General features: G+C 45.6%; 1 protein-coding gene across 5 annotated transcripts in view; it reads left to right on the top strand.

The window, feature by feature from the left end:
• Window positions 1-4,449: 4,449 nt before the first annotated feature.
• Window positions 4,450-11,872, top strand: part of pus7 (pseudouridine synthase 7) — a 13,395-nt gene continuing 5,972 nt past the window's right edge. Inside the window, exons 1-11 of one of the 5 annotated variants that reach the window (XM_016507087.1) lie at window positions 4,450-4,527; window positions 4,628-4,729; window positions 4,818-5,099; window positions 8,767-8,851; window positions 8,929-9,042; window positions 9,959-10,103; window positions 10,311-10,328; window positions 10,763-10,874; window positions 10,951-11,028; window positions 11,104-11,232; window positions 11,495-11,620. In XM_016507087.1, the coding sequence (XP_016362573.1) occupies window positions 4,819-5,099; window positions 8,767-8,851; window positions 8,929-9,042; window positions 9,959-10,103; window positions 10,311-10,328; window positions 10,763-10,874; window positions 10,951-11,028; window positions 11,104-11,232; window positions 11,495-11,620 (1,088 nt within the window). In that variant the 5' untranslated portion in view covers window positions 4,450-4,527; window positions 4,628-4,729; window position 4,818. Of the gene's footprint in view, window positions 4,733-4,817; window positions 5,100-8,766; window positions 8,852-8,928; window positions 9,043-9,958; window positions 10,104-10,310; window positions 10,329-10,762; window positions 10,875-10,950; window positions 11,029-11,103; window positions 11,233-11,494; window positions 11,621-11,872 lie in introns of all 5 variants that reach the window. The other 4 variants (XM_016507088.1, XM_016507091.1, XM_016507090.1 and 1 more) reach the window with 4 other exon arrangements.

Below are 11,872 nucleotides of genomic sequence, written 5' to 3'. Positions count from 1 at the left end.
CATAGGGCCTTAAAAATTTAATATTTATTAAAGCGGTCATGACATTAATTTTTTATTTTATTTTAATGTTTACTTATAATGTTTATAAAGTTTATGCACAAAAAAAAACAAATAAATATGTGGGGAAATGATCTTATTCTAAAACAGCCTGTTTTTTGACGGGTCTTGGCTTGTCAGGAATCAGCCACTTTTCCAAATTGCATGCGAGTGTTTTGACAACATGATCAAAATAAAACATTATGAGATCATGATCTTACGGTTTGAGATGCAGCTGCAGTCAGATCTAGCTCCGCTTCATCTCTCAACAGATGTTTCTATGTGACTCTCCATGACACTGTGCCTCAATTACAAAACAAAATCCTCCGACACGATCCGAGACGCCATTAAAATAAACGATCCACTTGTTCCTGACGCTGGGATCCTTCTGATATCTGAACAAAGACGTGAACGAGCTGTTTAAACCAAACGATCTTTCACTCATTTGTCCTGACGACAGACTGATATCTGTAACTGTATCCAGTGCAGACGAGACGCAGTGATTGTAGATTCTATTAGCTTGTGACGCGACTGTGCCGCTGTGACGTCATCTTGCCCCTCAGATCCAAAACAAACCATTTCTGGAGCTTGATTAAATAAAAGCTTTGTTTGTAATGAGGAGCCATTTTTAAGCTATGATATTTGCAGGATGTTTTAATGCTACAAACACCTCTTATATGCCAAAAGATCAAGGAAAATTAATGTCATGACCCCTTTAACTTTTAATAAATTGCTGTTAAATAGTGTAAACTGGTGAGTGTGTGGAGGATCAGCACTGCAGTCACACATTTCTGTTGTTGATTTGTGTTTCAGTGTCCTGATCATGTGTGACCGGCGCACCTGCTGCACATTCACCGAACATCTCCCCAAACACAGATTCAGCTGCTTTACTGTGAAACAAGAACATCGACAGAGTACACGCAAAACAACACAAACAACAACAGATCATAATAATAATCCAGGATGGAGAAATATGGGCAACCCACGAAAAAACAACACATCATAAAGTGGAAACAGACACAAACTGTGAGCAAAATCAAGTAGCCAAACAAACCACTTGAGTCGGCAATTAGAAAAGATCATCAATACGCATTACTGAAAATAAACTGAGAAGACAAGATAGAAACACTTAAACCCAAAAAACACCTGGAGCTGATGGGATTTAAACCAAATGACAAACTAAACTCGACTCTGTGCTCGGTCACATGTTTGACTGAAGAACAGCCATCGTCATTAAAAACAGACCAATCTCACCCCAATAATTACCTTTCTGTCACTTGAGTGAAAGTTATTCTGTGGGACGATAAAACACTCCCAGATTGGATTCATACTACTGCACATCTGAAATAATACTCTCCCCATTTTACATTATAGGCAACATTTTCACGGCTTTTATTATTAAAAAGCATTTGATTCAGTCTGACACAAATGATTACTCAACAAACTCAAAGTGGTTTAGGAGGTCAAACACACACTGACAGAAGACGCTGCACAAAATATGATCTCAAAACCAGCAGAATATCTGCATGGAGTGAGAAAGGTGAATCCAAGCAAACTGTTTTCACTAAATCACAATGAACAGAATCAGATGTTTCAGCGGTTCCTCTGAGTCACACCTAACTCTAAGCGTTGTTGACTCCACAGATCTGCAGATGAGCCGTGAGACGCCAGAGACACCGAGCCTCCATCACTGCTCTCCGTTATTACCCTCTTTTGGATCATCAAGCAAATGCAGCAGTAGATTTATGCTTTTGCTGTTGGAGCAAATAGGAAAGAATGCAAAATAGTATTTGCTACAGTCTCCCATACATCTCAAGAGAAGTTTATCTAGCTATAGTTTGCTTCTGCATTTCTGACCTGGAGATGTGGAAAGGACACAATAATCGCTGTGTCCACTAGCACTCACAGCTGAGCCACTGCTTAAACAACTGCTGGAGATGACAAACACGCTCATGACAGCACCTGCATCTGAGCATCTGAGCATCTGAGTCTGAAGGAGAGTGAGTGCTGGCCTCTGCAGTATCACATGTATGCTGGCCAAATGCATTTATAAGCTAATACCGGTTTGTTGAAATTTGCATTAGTTTTCATATATCTTCTTGTTTGTGTGAGTGTGTTATTTATTATGTATATTAGTGTGTACAATGAACACAGTCATGAGTGATAAAGATCAGCTCATTGTAGCAAATACAACTTGTTAAATAATTATTTTCAGTGTATTTGATAATTGATTTTTTTTTCAATTCAAGTGTCTTTAAAGCTGCAGTCCGCAACTTTTTCTGGTTAAAATGATCTGAAATCAATATTTGAGCAAGCACATAACCAGCCAGTGTTCAAAACTATCTCCTTACTTTAGCCCGATTCACAATGGTTAGCTTATAATAATGTTTTCTAGTTTGAGTGGTACGGGTAGGTTTTCACGGGAAATTCGAGCGCGCTGCTGCGTCATTACGTCACGTCTGTAAACATAAAGAAGTTGTCCGGCTGCTAGGCTATCGCATGTGAGGATCCTGCAGCTGACGGATCGTTTATAGCCTTTTCTCACAGCAGCCGGAATAATTAAATGTATCACTTTGATGGCGGATTGTAATCCAGAAAGGATTATGTGTTTATGAAACACATGTGAATAAAATTATATTATATTCCTGGGATTACACAAGATTTGTATTATAAAAACAACCAGTTCGATGGGAGCATAATTTGCTTTTTGGGTTAAAATAATTTCTTAATATGAAATTCGAATGGTACGACAATTAAACTGTGCAGAAACTGAAATCTACTCGCTAATACACACTATACTCATAGTCACGCAATGCTGAAGTGACTGCTTTTTTCCTCAGTTGGTCAGAACAAACGTGGCAGTCTTGTTACTTGTTCAGATGACAATATACGGTGAAAATGCTTATTTGGGTCATATTCCAAGACATAGAATCTGTGATTACTAAATACAGGATTCACACCGGTGCGGTGACTGACTGCCACACATTCACCTCAGAACATTAGATTCATCCACGCTGCAGCCGCGCCGGACCACAACCCACGCAAAGAAGATAATTCCACACACAGCTGCAATTGCAGGTTTTCAAACAGAGATGGCGACAAAGAGGCAAAATTTACGGACTGCAAGCTTTAATAGCCACTTTAAACCTATGAGCAAATGACCACTACTTTTTATCCACACGTTGTAGTATATAGTGAATATTGTTGTCAGTTTTGGGGTCAAGTGTTATAATTGTTTTTTGTTTTTTTTAAACTCAAATCAATATTCTATGCCCATTTATTTACTTACACTGTAAACAGACACACACTGTAATAAGGGGTGTAATGTAATGTCATCCGGTCATAAACACAAAATAAACTCCCTCTGGGTGATACAAGATCCCCTGTTCCGATCAACACACACACACACACACTCTCTCTCTCTCTCTCTCACACACACACACCCCTCCTTACCTGCGATGGTGACCCATCTTCTCTCTTTCCTTTTGGTTTTCTCTTCCGTGCTTGAATGAACCGGACCGAATCCCAAACAGAGCCGAGCCGAGCCGAACAGTAGACGTGCGTCAGTGACAGAAGCATCGCTCAAACAAACACAAGCGCATTCAGCCCTCATCTGAAAGAAATGAGCGCTGATGGCTATGTAGTGTGCACTAGATAGGGACTGATGTCTCTCACCCTTTCTAGAGCACATGATGTCTCTCACCCTTTCTAGAGCTCAGTGTTTTTCACCCTTTCTAGAGCTCATGATGTCTCTAACCCTTTCTAGAGCGCACGGCGTCTCTCACCCTTTCTAGAGCTCACAGTGTCTCTAACCCTTTCTAGAGCGCACACCCTTTCTAGAGCTCACAGTGTTTCTCACCCTTTCTAGACACGCGCTCAGGCATCTGCGTGGCCGCGCACGGGCAGTCGCGTTCATGAATATTAATGACGCATCATCCAGACGTTTAACTGATTGGATGAAAGGAAGAGACGCTGGCGAGTGGGCGTTAACGAAAACGAATTTTACTCCCGCGAAGAGCAGAATGAATATTCATGATTAACGCAGGGACGCTTCAGGAAGGTTACCAAGCAACGTCGGATAATCTCATTAATATTTAGCACTGTCCGTCGGCATCGTAGGATTGGTCAGTTCCACGCAGCCAGGAGATTTGCACAGCTGAGCGTAAGTTCAAAATCAACTGCAAAAGAGTGTGTATTCATTTTTAAATGTATTAAGTAATTGTGTTTAATTTATAAGGAAAATCATTGCTCGTATTAATGTAGTTGTTATTAATGCTATCATTACTACATGCGTTACTTTCTAACGTTACATATGTGTCTGGCGCTGTTACACCTGATTGCGCAATCTGAATTGTAGTGCTGTGATTGACAATGGTGTAAGCCAATGACGTCCGTCGGGGGGCGGGCCTTTGTGTAGGATTCGTTTCCGGGGCATGTGAGAGTCAAACACGTGTGGATGTTTTGAGGAGCGGTTCGTGTCGTGTGCGCGCAGTAAGAGCTCTACATTATGTTCTGCTCCAGTCCTGAGACTTGTGTGCTTTAGAATAGATTTATTTTGTTCGCGTTGATTCTGCTGTCTCTGTGCTTTCAGATCTGTGCGGTTTCCTTCTCAGTCCGTCTTTAAGCGCATTATTACTGCTATCCAAGAGCCGACAGTCCCTCGCACCCTACAGTTCCTGCAGCTGTCGTCTACGATGTGAGTAAAAGTATATTATAATTCCTGCTAGAATTAGATTTCTAATTGTGAATACATAGATAAGCCAGAGTAAAAATATTGTGTGGATGTATTCCCAGCTCAGGCCGATGGAGCAGACTGAGGCTCTGACCGGCGACAAGCGCTGCTTCCCCGAAGAGCATCCGGGTCACGCCGCCAAGAGACTCCGAGTGGAAGAGGAGGAGGAGGAGGAGGAGAGCCGAGGAGATGAGGAAGAGGAGCTGTGTGAGGAGGAGGAGGAGGAGGAGAGCTTCGCTGACATGATGAAGCACGGACTCAGTGAGGCAGACGTGGGCATTCTCAAGTTCATCAGCGAGCACAGAGGCTTCTCCGGCATCCTGAAAGAGAGGTGTGTGTGACAGGAGTGTGTGTGTGTGTGTATAAGTGTGAGTGAGTGTGTATAAGTGTGCCAGGAGTGTGAGTGAGTGTGACAGGAGTGTGAGTGCGAGTGTATAAGTGTGACAGGAGAGTGAGTGAGTGGGTATAAGTGTGACAGGAGTGGGAGTGAGTGTGTATAAGTGTGCCAGGAGTGTGAGTGAGTGTGACAGGAGTGTGAGTGCGAGTGTATAAGTGTGACAGGAGAGTGAGTGAGTGGGTATAAGTGTGACAGGAGTGGGAGTGAGTGTGTATAAGTGTGCCAGGAGTGTGAGTGAGTGTGACAGGAGTGTGAGTGCGAGTGTATAAGTGTGACAGGAGAGTGAGTGAGTGGGTATAAGTGTGACAGGAGTGGGAGTGAGTGTGTATAAGTGTGCCAGGAGTGTGAGTGAGTGTGACAGGAGTGTGAGTGCGAGTGTATAAGTGTGACAGGAGAGTGAGTGAGTGGGTATAAGTGTGACAGGAGTGGGAGTGAGTGTGTATAAGTGTGCCAGGAGTGTGAGTGAGTGTGACAGGAGTGTGAGTGCGAGTGTATAAGTGTGACAGGAGAGTGAGTGAGTGGGTATAAGTGTGACAGGAGTGGGAGTGAGTGTGTATAAGTGTGCCAGGAGTGTGAGTGAGTGTGACAGGAGTGTGAGTGCGAGTGTATAAGTGTGACAGGAGAGTGAGTGAGTGGGTATAAGTGTGACAGGAGTGGGAGTGAGTGTGTATAAGTGTGCCAGGAGTGTGAGTGAGTGTGACAGGAGTGTGAGTGCGAGTGTATAAGTGTGACAGGAGAGTGAGTGAGTGGGTATAAGTGTGACAGGAGTGGGAGTGAGTGTGTATAAGTGTGCCAGGAGTGTGAGTGAGTGTGACAGGAGTGTGAGTGCGAGTGTATAAGTGTGACAGGAGAGTGAGTGAGTGGGTATAAGTGTGACAGGAGTGGGAGTGAGTGTGTATAAGTGTGCCAGGAGTGTGAGTGAGTGTGACAGGAGTGTGAGTGCGAGTGTATAAGTGTGACAGGAGAGTGAGTGAGTGGGTATAAGTGTGACAGGAGTGGGAGTGAGTGTGTATAAGTGTGCCAGGAGTGTGAGTGAGTGTGACAGGAGTGTGAGTGCGAGTGTATAAGTGTGACAGGAGAGTGAGTGAGTGGGTATAAGTGTGACAGGAGTGGGAGTGAGTGTGTATAAGTGTGCCAGGAGTGTGAGTGAGTGTGACAGGAGTGTGAGTGCGAGTGTATAAGTGTGACAGGAGAGTGAGTGAGTGGGTATAAGTGTGACAGGAGTGGGAGTGAGTGTGTATAAGTGTGCCAGGAGTGTGAGTGAGTGTGACAGGAGTGTGAGTGCGAGTGTATAAGTGTGACAGGAGAGTGAGTGAGTGGGTATAAGTGTGACAGGAGTGGGAGTGAGTGTGTATAAGTGTGCCAGGAGTGTGAGTGAGTGTGACAGGAGTGTGAGTGCGAGTGTATAAGTGTGACAGGAGAGTGAGTGAGTGGGTATAAGTGTGACAGGAGTGGGAGTGAGTGTGTATAAGTGTGCCAGGAGTGTGAGTGAGTGTGACAGGAGTGTGAGTGCGAGTGTATAAGTGTGACAGGAGAGTGAGTGAGTGGGTATAAGTGTGACAGGAGTGGGAGTGAGTGTGTATAAGTGTGCCAGGAGTGTGAGTGAGTGTGACAGGAGTGTGAGTGCGAGTGTATAAGTGTGACAGGAGAGTGAGTGAGTGGGTATAAGTGTGACAGGAGTGGGAGTGAGTGTGTATAAGTGTGCCAGGAGTGTGAGTGAGTGTGACAGGAGTGTGAGTGCGAGTGTATAAGTGTGACAGGAGAGTGAGTGAGTGGGTATAAGTGTGACAGGAGTGGGAGTGAGTGTGTATAAGTGTGCCAGGAGTGTGAGTGAGTGTGACAGGAGTGTGAGTGCGAGTGTATAAGTGTGACAGGAGAGTGAGTGAGTGGGTATAAGTGTGACAGGAGTGGGAGTGAGTGTGTATAAGTGTGCCAGGAGTGTGAGTGAGTGTGACAGGAGTGTGAGTGCGAGTGTATAAGTGTGACAGGAGAGTGAGTGAGTGGGTATAAGTGTGACAGGAGTGGGAGTGAGTGTGTATAAGTGTGCCAGGAGTGTGAGTGAGTGTGACAGGAGTGTGAGTGCGAGTGTATAAGTGTGACAGGAGAGTGAGTGAGTGGGTATAAGTGTGACAGGAGTGGGAGTGAGTGTGTATAAGTGTGCCAGGAGTGTGAGTGAGTGTGACAGGAGTGTGAGTGCGAGTGTATAAGTGTGACAGGAGAGTGAGTGAGTGGGTATAAGTGTGACAGGAGTGGGAGTGAGTGTGTATAAGTGTGCCAGGAGTGTGAGTGAGTGTGACAGGAGTGTGAGTGCGAGTGTATAAGTGTGACAGGAGAGTGAGTGAGTGGGTATAAGTGTGACAGGAGTGGGAGTGAGTGTGTATAAGTGTGCCAGGAGTGTGAGTGAGTGTGACAGGAGTGTGAGTGCGAGTGTATAAGTGTGACAGGAGAGTGAGTGAGTGGGTATAAGTGTGACAGGAGTGGGAGTGAGTGTGTATAAGTGTGCCAGGAGTGTGAGTGAGTGTGACAGGAGTGTGAGTGCGAGTGTATAAGTGTGACAGGAGAGTGAGTGAGTGGGTATAAGTGTGACAGGAGTGGGAGTGAGTGTGTATAAGTGTGCCAGGAGTGTGAGTGAGTGTGACAGGAGTGTGAGTGCGAGTGTATAAGTGTGACAGGAGAGTGAGTGAGTGGGTATAAGTGTGACAGGAGTGGGAGTGAGTGTGTATAAGTGTGCCAGGAGTGTGAGTGAGTGTGACAGGAGTGTGAGTGCGAGTGTATAAGTGTGACAGGAGAGTGAGTGAGTGGGTATAAGTGTGACAGGAGTGGGAGTGAGTGTGTATAAGTGTGCCAGGAGTGTGAGTGAGTGTGACAGGAGTGTGAGTGCGAGTGTATAAGTGTGACAGGAGAGTGAGTGAGTGGGTATAAGTGTGACAGGAGTGGGAGTGAGTGTGTATAAGTGTGCCAGGAGTGTGAGTGAGTGTGACAGGAGTGTGAGTGCGAGTGTATAAGTGTGACAGGAGAGTGAGTGAGTGGGTATAAGTGTGACAGGAGTGGGAGTGAGTGTGTATAAGTGTGCCAGGAGTGTGAGTGAGTGTGACAGGAGTGTGAGTGCGAGTGTATAAGTGTGACAGGAGAGTGAGTGAGTGGGTATAAGTGTGACAGGAGTGGGAGTGAGTGTGTATAAGTGTGCCAGGAGTGTGAGTGAGTGTGACAGGAGTGTGAGTGCGAGTGTATAAGTGTGACAGGAGAGTGAGTGAGTGGGTATAAGTGTGACAGGAGTGGGAGTGAGTGTGTATAAGTGTGCCAGGAGTGTGAGTGAGTGTGACAGGAGTGTGAGTGCGAGTGTATAAGTGTGACAGGAGAGTGAGTGAGTGGGTATAAGTGTGACAGGAGTGGGAGTGAGTGTGTATAAGTGTGCCAGGAGTGTGAGTGAGTGTGACAGGAGTGTGAGTGCGAGTGTATAAGTGTGACAGGAGAGTGAGTGAGTGGGTATAAGTGTGACAGGAGTGGGAGTGAGTGTGTATAAGTGTGCCAGGAGTGTGAGTGAGTGTGTATAAGTGTGACAGGAGTGTGTGTTCGGTGACATGCGTGGTTTCTTCTGTAGGTACTCAGACTTTGTGGTGCATGAGATCAATAAAGAGGGGAGGACGGTTCGTCTGGATGATCTGTGTGTTCCTGCTGATGTGGAGGTGAGAGGCTGCCAGTGTTGTACTCCAGGCCGAAGCCTAGACTCTAACTCACCTCGCAAGTGCTCTTGTCTCGGCAGGAAGAGTCTCCGGAGTGCAGTTCGACCGACTCTCAGACGCTGACAGAAGAGCAGAAGCAGCAGCTGGAGGAGCTGCAGCTCTTCAAGAACAAAGAGGCCAGTGTGGCCATCGAGGTGAGACACTCTCTTTTGTGCTTCACATGCTGCTTCTCAATCAAATAAAATACATGCCCTTTTATTCAGGGCTTCTGCAGGTCTTAAAAACTCTTGATTCGCCCATCCACAAATTAAGGCCTTATAAGATCTTAAAAGAGAGCAGAAAGTCTTACATTCTTAAATGTAATTAAATGTTGCATGAACTGAAATAAATGAATCTCTTCCTCAGTGTTTGTCTTGTTTTCCAGTACAAATATCTAAACATCCTTAAATCAAGATATATTTACTGGAAATGCAAAATGAGGATATGAAGTCTTGTTTTCTGAACAAAATGAAGTGAGTTTATGATTAAAACATGAGGAAATATCAGACAATGGGGAATGAAAACTTGTTTCTCTTTGAATTAAGTGGATTTAATCTGAGCCCATTGACAAATAATCATAAACTCACTTCATTTTGATCAGTTTCACAGCAAACAAGACTTTTTTTTTTGTTCTCCAGTAAATGTATCTTGATGTAAGGATCTTCAGAGGTTGGCACTGGAAACCCTGAGGAAGAGCAGCAGTTGTTTGCAGTGTGATCAGAAGATACAGTAAAAGTCACTTCCATATTCTAGTGTTTATGAGCAGAGATATTCAAGACTTCAGCTGGGTTTTTATTTCGTAAAATGAATGCAAAAGATGCGTTGTTTGATCAGGACAGTAACTAAAGGGTTAGTTTTAGCATCTTGAAAAGCTGAGCTTGTGTTCATGAAGTAAATAAGAGTTTTATATAGCCACTGAAACACTGCAGCTCTTGTTTTAATCAAAGACGGCGCATCTGCTGGTTATGAGAGCATTCACGAGTGAGCTGATTACTTCTGTTTGACTGAGCATCAAGCTCCAGTGCATTGTGGGAAACCGCCACAGGCTGGCTAACAGACGGAATCTTTCAGGTGCAGCAGGATTCGAAGGAGAAGCGCACTCTTCTGCACAGAGCTGTGAAGACGCTGTATCCCGGCCTGGAGACCAAGACCGAGGACAGAGACGGGAAGAAGTTCATCGTGGCGTATCACGCTGCTGGGAAGACCGCGCTGGCAGGTACTGCTGTGCTACAGAGCTTGGCCTCTGAGTGAGTAGTGAAGGTGCTTGATCACTCGATGAGCTCTGGCCTGCATGACGTGCTTGAGTGTGTGATCCTGTGCATGTCAGGGGTCTGGAGCGCTGTGAAGGCATGCGAGCGTGTGTGTCCTCTGTCCTGAGTAACGCTCTCTTGTTCTCCTAACGCTCCTCTCGCTCTCTGGACAGAGCTCCGGCCCTCAGCAGGTAAGAGCAGGGATCTGTCTTCTGCTGCAGATTCATTCAAAGCTGGTCTCTTGACCTCCGTCTAGTGGCTGTGACTAAAGATGTTAAAACAATCAGGAAATGGTGGATGAATTATTTTGGTGACCCGACAGAACTATTAAAAAGCTGTAAGCTTTCCGCTGTTATTGCATAGAAGTACTGTGGAGGTGTTCTGAATATAATCAGCTGTGGGTGTAAATGCTCAGTTCAGTAGCTTGTGTAATGCTGCTGTCTAGACTGATTTGATGAAGAGTCTAACCTTGCGTAGATATCGCACTGCTGGTGTTCACCATGTACGATTTTGTTAAAAATAAAACAAAGCAATTAAAAAATAATAATATTTTAAATGTTGATTGAGTCTGTGCTACATTTCTTAGTCCATGTCTGTCGTCTCTTCCTCATGTGTCCCACCGAAGCCCCTCGAAAGCACTCGTGGCCGAAGAACCGCGGGAGTTTCTGTCATTTCGTGCTCTATAAGGAGAACAAGGACACCATGGATGCCATCAACCTCCTGTCCAAGTTCCTCAGGTCTGTGAATCGCTGGTCTGAGCCGCCGCTGCCGCTCCCTAACGCCCCGCTCACAGCTCCTCCTCTGTTTCTGTAGGGTCAGACCCAACATGTTCTCCTACATGGGCACCAAAGACAAGAGGGCCGTCACGGTGCAGGAGATCGCAGTGCTGAAGTGAGTGAAGCCCGTCAGACGTCTGCTGTCCTCAGACTCGCCCGTGTTTACATGAATCTGAACGTGTCTCCACAGGATCAGCGCTGAGAGACTGTCTCACCTCAACAAATGCCTAATGAACCTGAAGCTGGGGAACTTCAGCTATAAGAAGCATCCATTAAAACTGGGAGAACTGCAGGGAAACCACTTCACGGTGGTTCTCAGGTGAGACACTGACTCCTGTGAGCTGCTGTCTGTCTCCAACCAGATAGACATTTAAACCAGCTTAGACTCACTTCATTCTGAGCTGGTCTTCAAGGGTTAGTGCACCCAAATATAAAAGCCATGATTTATTCCCCTCATGTTGAAGTTCTATGAGCACTGCTGGTTTGTCACTGGCACAAGCTGGTTAAGCTGGTTATTGCTGCAGGTAGATCAGTGTGTGGCAATGCAGTGTGTTTAAGCGTGAAGCGTCTCTCCTCTACAGGAATATCTCCGGCTCTCAGGAGCAGGTGGAGCAGGCCATGACTTCACTCAGAGAAACCGGCTTCATCAACTACTACGGCATGCAGCGCTTCGGCACCACAGCCGTGCCCACACACAGAGTCGGCAGGTGACCACACACTCACTCACTCACTCACTCACTCACAGAGTCGGCAGGTGACCACACACACACACACACACACACACACACACACAGTCGGCAGGTGACCACACACACACACACACAGTTGGCAGGTGACCACAAACTCACTCACTCACTCACTCACTCACACGCACACACAGAGTCGGCAGGTGACCACAAACTCACTCACTCACTCACTCACACACACACACACTCACTCACTCACTCCGAGAGCCGGCA

Source organism: Sinocyclocheilus anshuiensis, unplaced genomic scaffold (assembly GCF_001515605.1).
Source record: "Sinocyclocheilus anshuiensis isolate Anshui unplaced genomic scaffold, SAMN03320099.WGS_v1.1 scaffold1228, whole genome shotgun sequence".
Classification (NCBI taxonomy): domain Eukaryota; kingdom Metazoa; phylum Chordata; class Actinopteri; order Cypriniformes; family Cyprinidae; genus Sinocyclocheilus; species Sinocyclocheilus anshuiensis.
Note: the sequence above shows the minus strand (reverse complement) of the source record. Positions and strands in the feature narration are given on the sequence as shown.